The sequence below is a fragment of the Dysidea avara genome, chromosome 1, assembly GCF_963678975.1.
Source record: "Dysidea avara chromosome 1, odDysAvar1.4, whole genome shotgun sequence".
NCBI lineage: Eukaryota > Metazoa > Porifera > Demospongiae > Dictyoceratida > Dysideidae > Dysidea > Dysidea avara.
This window is the reverse complement of record NC_089272.1, coordinates 34,549,040-34,564,063: the sequence shown is the minus strand read 5'-3', so window position 1 is coordinate 34,564,063 and position 15,024 is coordinate 34,549,040. Positions and strand designations below refer to the sequence as shown.

The window sequence follows — 15,024 nt, the reverse complement described above, 5'->3', positions numbered from 1 at the left end:
AGTGCAGCGTTTCCATCATAGCTAAGTACATTGCAGCCTCAAACTTCCTGCGCAATCCACGAAATTAACACGTATGATAGTCATATATTTCAAGTCACGCTACCAGATATAGCATATGAAATTGTCATGAATTTTGCCATGAAATAGCTACTAATATATAAAATTCCCATGGTTTTCTTCTGGGTACTGCATGCATCCATGGAATCTAGTAAGTAGCTACCATGAAATTCTGATGTGCAAAAGCATTTCATGATCTATGAAACGATTCATGGTAGCTAGCTATACTATGACCTTTATGGTAAATTTCATGGAGGTGGTTTAACTTTTCATGGCAAAGTCATAGCTAGGCATTTCATGGCAATTTTTTTCAGGTAGTGATCAGTTAGTCATACAGTAAGTCAGTAGGTAAGTAGCTAAGTCAATATGACAGTAAGTCATACATATTTTTGGTGACATGATGACTTTTGACACATGTTTAGGGTAGTTAAGCCACTTTTGCAGAGCTGGTCAAATCATGAATATTGAATTTTCATAATTATCACCAATGATGTGTAATATTAAATTATTAAATGAGTCACCAAAGTGACAATTAAGTTCCCACATGAAATCATCAATAAACCACAAAATTTTTTATAATTCAGAATTCAGATGGAACTATTATTATTATATACTTCGTACTTTAATTAAACGTAATGTCACATGCTGATGGCTAAAATTATATATTTTTTTACATTGGTCACACCTTCCAGAGTTTTTCAGGCTTTCCTCTTGGTGTTTTGAAGCCAGTACAGCACAGCTTGTAGCTATGCCTATATAATACAGCATATCATACACTTGATATTATACAAGTGTCTAATCAACGAGAACAAAATGATTATAATTGTATATAATGTAATTCATTTTCAATGGAGCCTTGTGTATAGATGTGGGAGCAGAGAGGAATTGATGTTACCTGTAGATGCTAAATTCAAGATGACTTGTCACATTTCTAGAGTGGTGGAAAATGTTTTGCAGATATTATCACACTTCAATCTCTAATCCAGAGGGAGCTTAGGTGAGAACAGCTGATTAACCATGTGGAAAATGTATTATGAAGATATAACACTGGATGCAAGCAGTACTTGTAGTGTATATATATATGCAGTGATCAATTGTGACTGAATTTTGGAAAATCACCCATATGGGTGCATTTGACACATAAAATATTAAGATTTTTGGTATAAACCACTTGTTAATGATTTTAATCAATTCTCAATTCATTTAATTACAAGAATCTTTTTGAAATGTTTTTGAAACTTGACCCTGCATTAAACAGCATCGCCTTAAACATTAAAATTCTAATTATTTCATGCACAACAGTATGGGTGATTTTCTGAACTTTGGTCACAATTGGTAAAACAGCAGTGATCAGTAATATTCTTTAAAAAACATATCGGATTTGCTCTTAAAAATTAAGATTATTTCTATCTACAACTGTACATTTGAAGGAGGTTGCTACTGAGAAAGAATTTGCATTTAACTAAGTATAACTGTGGGAAGCCAGACGGTTTATTATTAAGATTGGATTAGTTATCAGGATTGACTATTATAATGATCATTGTGTATGTAGATTACAAATGTCAACAAACAGACAAAGTCTCTTATTGATACATCATTATTGTTATTATATTTGTTGGTGAGCAGTTAATATTGGGTGTTTAAGTTGAAATTGAATGTAGAGTATACAGTAGATGCACCTTGTACAGGCTATAAGCCTTTTGTGTACCGTTTCTTTAGATAAAATTGATAATAATAATAATAACTGGAGGATCGAGTCACCAAATTTTTTCTGATTTACTAGTGTCAATGCTGGACTCCTGTGTTTATAGGCTTTAGCCTTCTCATGTGTTACTAGAGGAAGAGTTATCAGTCTTATTACTAGCACTAATGCTTCAGATTTTGGTCAGACAGAGGATCTCCTACATATCTATATACTATATGATTTCATTATTATGTTTAAACCTTGAATAGTTCAATTGACTTCATGGTAGTGAAACTACCCTTCTTTGGCACTTGCAATGCCTAGTTGGTAAACAGCTACTGTACCAACTAGTTGCGGTTGGGGCTGGTAAATTTTGACAGGCTCAGTTTGACTGTAGACTGCAATATCTACTGTATGTAATACGACAGTATAATGACTAATAAAATCATTCAGTCAAACTGCGAACTACTGGTAATTGTTTGCATCTTACAGTGTGTAGCTTGAGTATAGTGTATAATATAGCGCTAGAAATTGTGTCAATTTTCAAACTGAATTCACCGCGCTGTATTGCTGAATGATCAGATATACTATATAGTATGTATTTACTGTACAGTTTCAATGATAAGGCCATCTACAGTATAACCTAAAGAAAGTCGTAGTATAAGGCTAACTAATTTCTTACACCTACTGACTGTATTTCCAGCCTTCTGCCTAGTATTGGCAGTATTTTATTTATGAGTTTCTTCTTTTATGGTATACAGCTGTCAATAGTTAGACATGAAAAATAAAAATATTTTTGTTGCAAATAATATTTAAACTTCAGTTTCACGTTGGATATTTGCACTATTATCTTGAAGTGCAACTTGAGTTTCACATTGAATATTTGCACCATTATCTTGAAGTAATCCAAACAAATGTTTGTGACCAGCATGTGAAGATTCATACAAAGCTATCACAAAGTTCTTTTGTGCTTGTGGACCCTTAGAGCGGAGTGCTGAGAGTAGATATCTTGCCTTCACAATTCTGGTTTTAGAATGCTGTGGACCTAAATCATCTATTTCATTATCAGTCAGTATACCATACTTATTTAAATATGCCATCAATTCATCAACATCAAGGCACTTTTCTATTTCAACTTGAAGTTTGTAGATGATGCTCATTAATCCTTCTGGTTTGCCTGTGGTTGAAATAAAATTATATGTACATCTTGGAACATGAATTTATTATGTATTACAAAACGTTTCTAATCCAAATGCACCAGACATAATATTATGTCTCTGCATGTCTGTGTGTGCATATACTTGCATGTGTAAAAGTTAGGCATATGTAATATTTATTGTACCACAGCTGTGAGGGATGGATATACGAAGCTTAGGACTCCAGATCCAAGCTAGAGTTAGGGGCGTATATATACTAAAGAAGTTATAGTGTAATGATATATGCCACCAATATACGCTCATTTAATGGTGAAAGAACTAAAACGAGCACTTGCACCATTTGTTTTATACTAGTATCTGATGTTTAACTGTGGTTTTAATAGCATGGGCTAATAATAACCCTCAGAATATTGTTCATACGTTATTGTATGTTGACACACAATGTTAGTGAACTTACCATTGAGAGATCAAGTTTTTAATTTTACCATTTTGAACTATGTTAAGCCTACTAGCTTTGATATTAGGAGATGAAGGAAGATACTTACATAGGACTGTTAGTAGAGCAACATAGTGTGATAGCTGTGCACTTTTTGATACAATTATGAAACTCTTTCCATATAAGTTGTACTCCTTGTGACATACAGTATTTTTTTGATATAGTTCCATCACATATGTTTACCTTTGGTGACCTTTACAGCCATTTTCGTATTAAAAATTCATTGTTTTTGTCTTTATCTCCCTGAAGCATCATTTTGCACAGTTTCAATTTAAAGGTGCTGCTAAAACGAACTACTTGGCTTTTATTGTAAGTCAATAGGTGATTGCATTCCTATGTTATGATCATTTACAGTATTATTAGTCATGAAATTCTATGAATTACTTGCCCATTAGTAATTTACACTCCAAGGGCAAGAATTTTATGATTTATAAAAATGATCATAACTTTGTGGTGGAATGAAATGCTAATTTCATCAGTATAGTTCTTAGATCAACACCTTTAATTTGATACCATGTTTTAAGAGTGTAAAATAATGCCTCAGGGAGATAAAGACAAAAATGATTAATGTTCAATGAAACAATGGCTGAAAAGGTCACCAAAGGTCAAATCAGTGATGGCTCTATATCAAAAAACATAATGTCACGTGGAGCATAATTTGTGTGGAAAGTTTCATAATTATATCACAAATAAAGTGCATGAAATGTTCATTTTTTTGTGCTATGCTGCCCTACTATATCTTGTTTCTGTCTTAATAACAGTTAGACATCAAGAAACAGGGTTCTACGGTATTTAGAAATCTCAAAGTCCTGGGCTGTAATTCCTGAGCATGGCGAGGGTGCTACTAAAGGCGTGAGAGTTTTCTAAATCCCGTAGAACCCATTGCTTCTTGTTGTCTAACTTATTTAGTTTACAACTCTTTATTGTACCTTGCGTTGATAGATGCTTGTAAACAAGAAATGTCTCGTAAACAAGACCCCAACACCTCCCTCTACAGTGTGGCTGTTGCTATCCATTTAAATACACTGGGTTGCCAATTTTACAGGTGTGTGCTTGCCATGTTATGTTTCAAAATATATTAATTGGACTACAGCTCATGTGCTTTGACAGCTGCTTTTAAACAATAAATGTTGCAAACAAGCCCATTGCACCTCCCACTAATTCAGTATATGTGACTGTCTCTGGGAAAACTGGTCTTATCGCCCATTTAAAAGTATCGAGAAACGTTGGTTTTAAATATTCAGAGTGTTGTAGCTGGCCAATTATGTAATGGTGGTAGCTATGTATACCACATTTTCACACGTTTCACAACAATTTCTTGCCTTCCTGATCATCCACTGAAGAAGTAGTCAACAGCTAAGTTTCCCACCATTTTAAATAGTTTGTAAACCAAGGTTATCTGTATCAGGTGAACTCCAGAAGGGTGGGAGGCGGGGGCCCTGGAGGGTGGGAAGATGATGTTCAAAAATTGAAAAGAAACATGTTGGGATGCAGTGGCGGATCCAGGATGGGGCATTTGGGGCAAATGCCCCCCCCCCCTTCAAGAAATTGCATACAAGATCGAGATACTCTAATAGAGCAGTCAATTACTCTAATAAAGCAGTCACAATGTTCATGAGGCAGTGTAGCTTACCTATGAAGCTACAAATAGGATTTTATTTTACATAACAGACGTGATATAGTTGGTAAGGATAACTAGCTATTATTGTTGTGACCTTTTTTTTTTTTTTTTTTTTTTTTGGTCTTCAACTGGTTTTCAGCAAGATTTTTTGGTCTTCAACTGTTTTTCAGAAAGGTGCCCCCCCTCTTTCGAAACTCTGGATCCGCCCCTGGGATGAATTAAGCCAAGTTATGGGCCATTCAGGGCTCAGAACTGGCTAAAATGAAAGGAAATTTACAGTACAGGTCATTGTCCAGCACCACAGAGCTGTACAGCCACACACAGCCATCTCCTGGTTGGCCAGGGCTCCATCAAGACCCCAGATCACTAGTACGGCTCGCCACTGTACTTTTAAAAAGCAGCCAGCAAAAGCAGACCGCTTCACTCTGGTCGAATGTGGCAGCGAAACTTAATAGTGCATTCATCAAGCTTTGTGCGAGGCTTTGTGTTTGTGTGAAAAAAAAATCAAACTTCTTGTTTTGGGCAATAAGAATGGTTTTCGTAGATCCAGTCACATGTATGATTGTTACTATCCATTTAAATGCTTATGCATTGCTAATGTGATAATGTGACAGGCACATAATTGCTGTGTTTCATATCACCTCAGAGCATGACCTCTATTGGACATGAGTGTGGCACTACAGGATTTAGAAAACATGTTTCCAGCCAATCAAATTTCAGTATCAAACTTGTAATCTAACAGTATTTCTGTTGTCTCATGGTCTGATCAATGGCTCAGCTGACACTTGGTGAGTATAAATACACATTCATGCATGCATTGTCCAAGCATTTATTGTAGTGATCATTCGTAGTAGAATATTATTATTATTATTATTATTTATTATTATTAGCACTTTACAGTGACCAACACTGAAGGTCTGACAACAACATGTGCTGCAGCCTTAGGATTACCTAACCTAATTTCAGGGACTTAGACCTACTGACTTGACTTACTGACTGATAAGGTGTAACAGAAAAGGGGCCAAAGTAAGGAAAAAAATCCCTCCAACCCCAGGATTCGAACTACAGGTCACCCAATGTCTAGTCGGGGCCACACTCAGTCTTCCTCCAGGAGGGATGGATTTTCTTCCTTAAACCTAAAGTATTTATTATTAGCACTTTACAGTGACCAGCACTGAAGGTCTGACAGCAACATGTGCTGCAGCCTTCATATATCAAACAGTACAGTAGTACTGTTTAAGTGGGGTTTGCATCAAAAGTGACGCGTGCCGCCAAAAATACTGCCCTTAAAAACCAGCTTAGAAACTTCTTACGCGACGAAAATCACCTTTACGGAATAATATTAGTCCATCTAACATCAAATGTAGCGTTAAAAACAAGAAAACACTTACTGGCGGCCAGTGGCGTAGCTACACTGGGGCCCACTGGGGCCTGTGCCCCACCGTCAGCTTTCCAGGCCCCACCGTCAGTAAATGTTGTAAGTCACGTGATTCGACGCGCGACGATTTTTCACAGCGCTACCATGCAGATTTTTATATGAAAATAATCGCTGCAGAAACAATTTCTTGTTATTTCGCTATTACTAACATCAGCGGACAAAGAAAATTATAATTCCATTAAATGCCCACTATCACGTGATCGCGAGTTCGAATGTGTGAGTTGGAAGGAAGGTGTCAGTAAAATGAGGCTGTACGCATCGTGATTATATCAAGTCGGTGATAATATACTATTCTATGACAGGTGTTGAGTGAAGTGTTCTTGATAGAAGACGTGCAAGAGGTTTAATAAATGAAGTATTCCTTTTAATGCTCACTGCAAAAAGGTTGTGAATAGTGAGCTAATAGTGATTGGAGATTAGACCTATGATACTAAGGAGATTGTCAAGATGATGAGACACATGCTACTACACATTCCTTTTAATGCCCGCTGTGGTTTAGCGGATCTCCAACACTGCAGTGCTGATTTGGATCAAGAGTTAATCCGTGAGAGCTGTGGAAGAAGAAATTAGGTAAAATTGCATGCTGATCGAGCAATAGCGTAGGTTGTAGGGTCAATTAGCTTCAGAAACAGCAGTGAAGCAGTATATTTAGCTAGCTAGGCACAACCATGCACTTTAATAAGATTTCTATATAAATGTGTAAGAGTCCACAGTGAGATGGACTCGTATGTCGTGTATTTATATTGCATGGGAGGACTTGATGCGAAGGTGTGCCCCACCAGGCCCTACTGTCACTAAATGTCTAGCTACGCCCCTGCTGGCGGCCGTATATAGAATTTTTTAAAAATCGTCAAAACACGAAATTTCGTCTCACTCACTGACCACAGTTGCAAGCCTAGAGCCTAAACGAAGCAGCGCACGGTCACCATTTTACGCCACAACAACAAACTCGCCGGTGGGATATGCTTTTTGGGGTTCCAACGAGTGTGCGCCTTGTCTTTTCTTTTATCTTCAATAAGGCTGCTTGTCTTCTTCACCAACGAAACCATACCGTGGCGTTAATTTTCCATATCAACACTTTCTTTAAGCAGCATAATAGACGCCACAAAATTATTTAAGGTGCTTAGACTACGCTACTGTACGGAGGTACCAGTACTCCACGATAGGTAACAAGGTCGCGCCCATTCTTTATTCTACGTATTGTCGATCTATCTATCGATCGAAACCATGATGGCCACGCCCCTTTTACGCTAGCTGTATTTGTGACCACACCCCCTCAAGTTGGTACGCTGATTCGAGATACTCTAGTCTAATAATCGATCGAAACCACGGTGACCACACCTCTTTTTGGGGCAAGCACATTTTCGCAGGCTGGCTAGAAATACTCTAATACAGCAGTCACCCTAATAAAACAGTCACATGTTTATAGCTAGCTGTATGCTTTAACCAAAAAACTAAACAAACTAGTATATTAAAAATTATAAATTTAAAAATGAAGTAGGGTTTCAAGCTATAAAAAGTAGTGAAACAAGAGATGAACAATGGTAGCTATTACAGCATAGCTCAGTGGGAAATGCCTACTTTGGCATTCAACACAAAATAATTGTTTTACCATGCCAAAGTAGGGATTTAACACTGAGCTACGCTGTAATAACTGCCATTGTTCATCTCTTGTTTCACTACTTTTTATAGCTTGAAACCCTACTTCATTTTAAAAATTTTAATATACTAGTACATATAATATCTGTATTGTTTTATGTCAATCACAGATGCGCATTTCCTCAAATGTCAGTCATTCTGTTACTTTACTGTAGTATATAGCTAGTGCCTTACTGTAGTATGTAGGATTTGCAAAAATGTACATACCTTTTTCACATAAAAAATTTGACCCCTTTTTAAAGCTATAGTATCTGGCTGCATTGTGATATAAAGAGGAACTTAATCAGTGTAGGGAGTCAACTTTTATTTTATTTTTCATTTTCTGGCATGTAAACTGTGTAAGACAGTGTATTTATTTGCAAACCTAATGACATTTTTACTGTTAAACTAACATAAACTGTATTTTATTTTGTTATATATATGCCTTTTGATCTGCAGATTTCAACAAAATTTTGAAGTGACTATGCATAGAGTAAACCCTCAATTATCATCATGTGTCTATTATCGGCAATAAAGTATTTTAAAATCACAAACCATAACTAATATTTTCCAGATCCATGTGCTGTAACGAAGCATGCTGTAGCTAAGGATGGAGGAGTTTGAGAGGTTTATTGCTCTTAATGGGTACATTGGTCGTTAATAATACTGATATCTTTTTATTACAGTTCAAATTATGGAGTTTCTTTTCCTACTTTAAGAGTTTAGGAGGTGTCAACATAATTCCCTATCCAATAATAGTCTCAGTATTCCTCATAGCCAGCCCAAAAGAAAGTTATTGTCTGAAGAGCAAATGTCTGGCACCTTGAATGTGGTGACTATCAGAGAATTAAAACGAACTGAAGCTGTGATTAGCTATGGTCTACCTCACCAAACTTTGAGGGATAGGCTTAGTAGATGCATTGTTCATAGCACAAATCCTGCTACTAAAAGGAGGAAGAAGAATTGCTCACTGAATATCTAATCCTTTTAGATAAACTCGGGTATGGAAAAACAAGTCATGGGTTTAGTGGAGATATATATATGCAAATCGATGACAAGCCTGGAAATGACAATGAAATTAAGATCAGCAGCAGCTGGTGGGATACGTAAGTTTATGAAGAGAAATCTTTCATTGTGCCTCAGAAGTGGAGACTCAACTGCTGGAGTTAGGATGAGTGCAGTAAAAACTGAGAACATAAATGAATATTTTGATTAGCTCCAGGAAATATTTGATAAAAATAGATTTCTGAGCACCAAGAGGATACTTATATGGATGAGACAGGAATGCCATTAGAGCCCCGTCCCCTAAAGTGGTGGCCCAGATAGGGCAGAAGTAATTTCGGCACCAGACACCTAACCAAAAACAGCAGATAACTGTAATTGGTTGTGGTAGTGCGGTCTGGCAGGCTATTTCTCCATTTGTTATATTTGTTGCTAAGCAGCTCAAATATTTGTGGATTAAAAATGAAGTACCAGGTACACATTTTGCCTTAAGTGAAAATGGATGGGTGGATCATAAGCTCTTCAGTTTTTCCTCACCAAACACTTCATGATCCATGCAGTGTCTCATCGTTCTCTGCTATTGTTATTAGATGGCCACAGCACAAAGATCTCTGGAATTTGCTGCTCAGCATAAAGTCATCATATTTTGTCTTCTGTTTCACACCACATGTGTGTCAACCATTAGACTGTAGTCTTTTTCAAGCCCGTGAAGCAACATTAGCAATAAGAATTAATGTTACAGTTTTTAACAGAAAAATCCCAGATTGGTGATATCAAAGTTTAACTGCTGTGCGATTGTCAGAGGGGCATGGAAAAGGCTACACTGATTTGCCTGCTAATGGATTGTTGGCTTCAGAAAATCAGGTATTCATAGGGATGCACTTTAAAATCAGCTTCAGTCAGAATAAAGCAACAACTGGTATGCTATAGGAAATGATATTTGATTATGTACATACATTCTCTGTAGAAAACAGGAAAATAGCTGATCAGTCAGGCAATGCATCGAGTGACAAGCAAGTGGATAGTAATTCTGCAAACAATGTGGATTGTGTCAGACCCACTTTCACCATTAAACAAGAACAGAAGTATGCTCGCAGATGTGAAGAAGGGTTTGACTTACCAGATGAACGGTATGAACTTAGCTGAAGGTTAATCATCCTGAGCACTTCAGAGCAGGAAACAATAATACTCAGTGTTAACACATTTAAATGCTATTTGCACATATGTGGCAGATCAGTTGATTGGTTGAGAGATGTATCAAGTGGCAAGGAGAATGGTAATCCTTCATTGTCTAAGGAATGTGACCCACCACATTCACAACTGAGCAAGAATGAAAGTATGCTTGCAGATTTGAGGAAGGATTGAACCTACCAGATGAATGCTATGAAGCTTGGTTGAAGGTTTATCCCGAGTACATCAGAGTATGGAATACTCAGCATAGTGATTACTCTAATAATTCACCTCATAAGAACTCTAGTACTGATCAAGTCAGCTCTGCTCAATCAACAGCTTTAACCAGTTGTCCATTTTCTATTTTACCAATTAACAATGTGGTGGCTGTTCAACAATCACCTTTAATGGAACTGCTCAATGTGCCTGTAGCTCAAAGACATAAAAAACCGAACACTAGAAATTTGTGTATTAACAAGACTTAATGCAGAGTGTCTAAAAGTATTACAATGATAAAGAGAACGAGAAAAGTTAAAAAGTTGAAGAAAAGGAATGATGGAAGTAAGAGAGGTTGAGAAAAAGACAACTGAAGGAAGAGGAGCTGAAATGTAAGCAGGAAGAGAAGGCACAAAAAGCAGCACTAAGAGAAGCAAAATGTCTTGAAAAAAGTGAAACAGCCACGAAGGAGAAAGCAGAAGAGGGTTACAGAAAGTAATGATGAAGCAGAAAATCTGATCCAGACAAACAGTTCTATTCTTGGTTCTAGAGATAATCAAGCACTTAGTGATGTTGCAAGTGAAAGCCATTCCCCTAATATAAGTGTCACACAAGAAAGAAAAGCTGGCAGAGGTTCCTCAAAAAATGGAAATCTAGCAGCCAAATGGAATTTGTTGCGAAGAGGTCAAGAAACAATGGTAACAATGAAATTGATGCTGACAGGTGTTTGTATGTTTTGACTCATTAATTTTGCTGATGATGCAGGCACAGAGAGGGAGTGGCTGAGGTGTCATTGCACAAGATGGATACATGAAGATTGCATTGACAATGATAGTGTTTACATTGAGAACTGTGTGTTTTGTCCATTATGTTAGATTATTAACTTATCCATTACTGATGTTAACATTTAGCTTTGTAAAAACATAAAACATTTAGGGACCCGTCGATTTTGCCAGCAAAATTTTTCGCATAATGGGTGGGTAAAAGCAATGAGCAAAAAAATGCTGGCACAATAGGTGCAATTTTCGTGAAGTGGACATAAAAATTGCATAAAAGATCGAGATACTCTAATAGAACAGTCAGACACATTAAAATATCAACAGTGCATAGCTAATTGTTACAGGAACAACAAGTGACAATCGAGATACCCTAATAAAACAGTCACACATGCTAAGCAATATTAGCTAGCTTATTGCTTTACATGTTAGAAGTAATTGCTGATCGAGATACTCTAATAGAACAGTCAGTTTAAAGCGAAACTGTAGCTTTTCACTTGGAAATATTCGATTAACAAAGATCAGTGCTGAGCAAAATTGATAATTCTTGAGTAAAATATGGAGCATAATAGGTGAAAAATAAAAGAATTGCTGGAAAGAAAATTAGGTAGGAAAAAAAGCAAAATAGACTGGTCCCTACAAACATTTCGTGAATTAAAATGACATGACATTTTGGTTGGGAGTTCTTTAAATAGTCATAAATACAGTAGTGCCCTTGAAATTGTAGAATTTTTTAAGTGAAATAATAGCTGATAATTATATCTAAACCAAAACAGCCAAGCTGTAAAAAAAGAGTGCGCCCCCCAAAAAGGTCAGGATGAAAAAAAGATGTGAAATCCAATGTGGCGGCCAAGAAATGGCAAAAATTTTAATTACAACAATTCAGGTGAATTTGCGTTGCCTCCTCCATGATTTGGCACCAAATTCACCTGAATTGTCGTAATTAAATTTTTTGCCATTAACCTACCATCACAGCCATTTCTTGGCCGCCACCTTGGATTTCACATCTTTTTTCATCCTGATCTTTTTGGGGGCCGCACTCTTTTTTTACAGCTTGGCTGTTTTGGTTTAGATATCACTTCTTTTTGTATTGCAAGCCACAAAGCCAGCCATTAACTGGCTTTGGTGCTTCCTTCTAACTTGTTTTTTTTTTTTTTCTGCAGGAATATTGGAACAAAGGAAGAAATGTTGTGTACAGTTTTTTGTCTGATTAAAAATATTTTTGTATATTTAACAATGAAAGAAAGTCATACTGTAGGTAATAAGGTAACTTCTTATACATAACTTAACTGTAGCTGAAACTCCCATTGTTTGTAGCTGAACTATTTTCAGGGTGACTTGTTTCTAGCTGAATTCTCTACATGGTGATTTGTTTCCAACACATATTATTACAGGGTGATTTGTTTGTAGCTGATCCCTATAAGGTAACTTGTATCTAGCTGATATTTCTACAGGGTAACTTGTTTGTAGCTGATCTCTCTACAGGGTGATTTGTTTCTAGCTTATATATATCTGACCGGATTTGACAAAACCAGGCTTCCACACACATCCAAATTTACGACTTTGAAGGACCATAATTCAGTAGGAAAGTGAGCTATCAGTTTCAAATATGGGCGTGTTATTACATAAAGCAATGAAAGCATTGTGTGAACATTGTAGGGCAATAGCATACTGCGTTGTCAAGTTACTAGCAATTAAAGTCAAAGAATTGGATGTGTGTGGAAGCCTGGTTTTGTCAAATCTGGTCACAATTTATATATATTTCTACAGGTTGATCTGTGTATAACTGATCTCTCTACAAGTTGATTTGTTTGTAGCTGATCTCTCTGCAGGTTGATTTGTTTCTAACTGATCTCTCTACAAGTTGATTTGTTCGTTGCTGATTGCTCTACAGGTTGATTTGTTTGTCACTGAACTCTCTACAAAGTGTTTTGTTTGTAGCTGATCTCTCTACAGGGTAATTTGTTTGTAGCTGAACTCACTCCACAGTGACTTGTGTGTACCTGAATTCTCTAGAGAATGACTTAATTGTAGCCAAACTCTCTACAGGGTGCATGACTTGTTTATAGTTGAACTCTCTTCAGTGTAACTTGTAATGTTCTGAATCTCTACAGTGATATTTGTAGCATAACTCTCCACAGGGTGACTTGCTTCTAGCCTAACTGTCTATAAGAGTAACTGTTTGCAGCTGAACTCCCTACAGAATAACTTGCAATATACAATGGCGGATCCAGGATGGGGCATTTGGGGCAAATCCCCCCCCCCCTTCAAGAAATTGCATACAAGATCGAGATACTCTAATAGAGCAGTCAATTACTCTAATAAAGCAGTCACAATGTTCATGAGGCAGTGTAGCTTACCTATGAAGCTATTTTATTTTACGTAACAGACGTGATATAGTTGGTAAGGATAACTAGCTATTATTGTCATGACCTTTTTTTTTTTTTTTTTGGTCTTCAACTGATTTTCAGCAAGTTTTTTTGGTCTTCAACTGTTTTTCAGAAAGGTGCCCCCCCTCTTTCCAAACTCTGAATCCGCCCCTGATATAACAGAACTCTATAATTAAGTATGTCATAAACTTGCTGAATGCTCTATTAGGGTGACTGTTCTATTAGAGTATCTCGATCTCGCATTTGCTACACGGAGTTGGCTTTCGAATCATAACTCAGTGGTTTGTAATCCGATTCTTCTGTACTACTGCAAGGACTTTCTAGGATGAGTGTTCCAGCTACATACAGATTTTCAGCTCACTGCTCTACGCGGTTTGCTAGGTAGACGTGCAAATTGTTGGAATTTTTATTCACAAATCTCGATCGCGCAATTGTTACACACCTTCGGTTTCGTGTCATATCTCCATGATCTTTATTTCGATTGCTTTCAAACCACAAAAAGGCACTCCTATAATAATTGCTCTATCCACAAAACGATTTTCAGCTCATTCCATGAAGCGGTTTACCCTGTAGGTGTGACAACAAATCGATTTTGTTTTACGCAAATAATCGGTCATAAATCCTTAACTGTTCAACAGGTTTGCACCAAATGTGATACTAGGATTCGCCTTTGGACTCCCTTTCTGTGTGCCAAATGTCAAGGCGATCGGAGTAAGGTATATGTGGGTATTATGAGTCACTTAAGATAAAAGCATTCTTATCACCTAATAATGTGACCCCAATTTTTCATACTACTTGTAGGCAAAGGTGTACTCATGAACTACACTATCCTAAAATTTCAAAAATTGTCCTACCATGTGGTGGGCTGTATGATCTTTTCTCTAAAGCACCGTAAGTGCTCATATTACAAGTCATATGGGGGTATTATGAGTCACAATATTTATTACTTCATAAGTTCATTATTTTATATCCAATTATGGTAAATATTGTGGAAATATTTACAGGCACTCTAATGGCATTCAAAACAACATAGTTTACTTTGTTTTTGTACTTTATATCTTCATGCTCCTTACTACATGGTGAGAGGTACATGCAGCTAATCTGAAGCAGTATTCCTGCTTAATGAACTATGTTATCTCTTAATCGGTTTTGTGGTTAGCTTATGATCACTGTCTATGTTGATCTGAAGTAATGTCATCCATTTCGTCCTAAATCTACAGGATTTAACCCTCTGAACACATTTTAAGCTATGCGACCCTTCATACAACCTGACCCAAAAACCAGCATATACCTTACGCGTTTGCGTTTTATAGCAATTTTTGCAAGTGTGCGAAAAGACGAAGAAGAAAAAAACTGAAACTTTGGCTACTTGTATCTCG

General features: G+C 36.8%; 1 protein-coding gene and 1 long non-coding RNA gene across 5 annotated transcripts in view; both read right to left on the bottom strand.

Annotated features, from left to right (window-relative positions):
• The window catches only part of LOC136263117 (uncharacterized), a 206,026-nt gene that overhangs the window by 126,653 nt on the left and 64,349 nt on the right, over positions 1-15,024 (bottom strand). The gene's annotated exons all lie outside the window — the stretch shown is intronic.
• Positions 2,447-15,024, bottom strand: part of LOC136263018 (uncharacterized) — a 50,749-nt gene continuing 38,171 nt past the window's right edge. For 2 of the 3 annotated variants that reach the window (XM_066057460.1, XM_066057469.1), the window contains one exon: positions 2,447-2,918. In XM_066057460.1, the coding sequence (XP_065913532.1) occupies positions 2,554-2,918 (365 nt within the window). In that variant the 3' untranslated portion in view covers positions 2,447-2,553. The remainder of the gene's footprint in view (positions 2,919-15,024) is intronic. The other variant, XM_066057477.1, reaches the window with a different exon arrangement.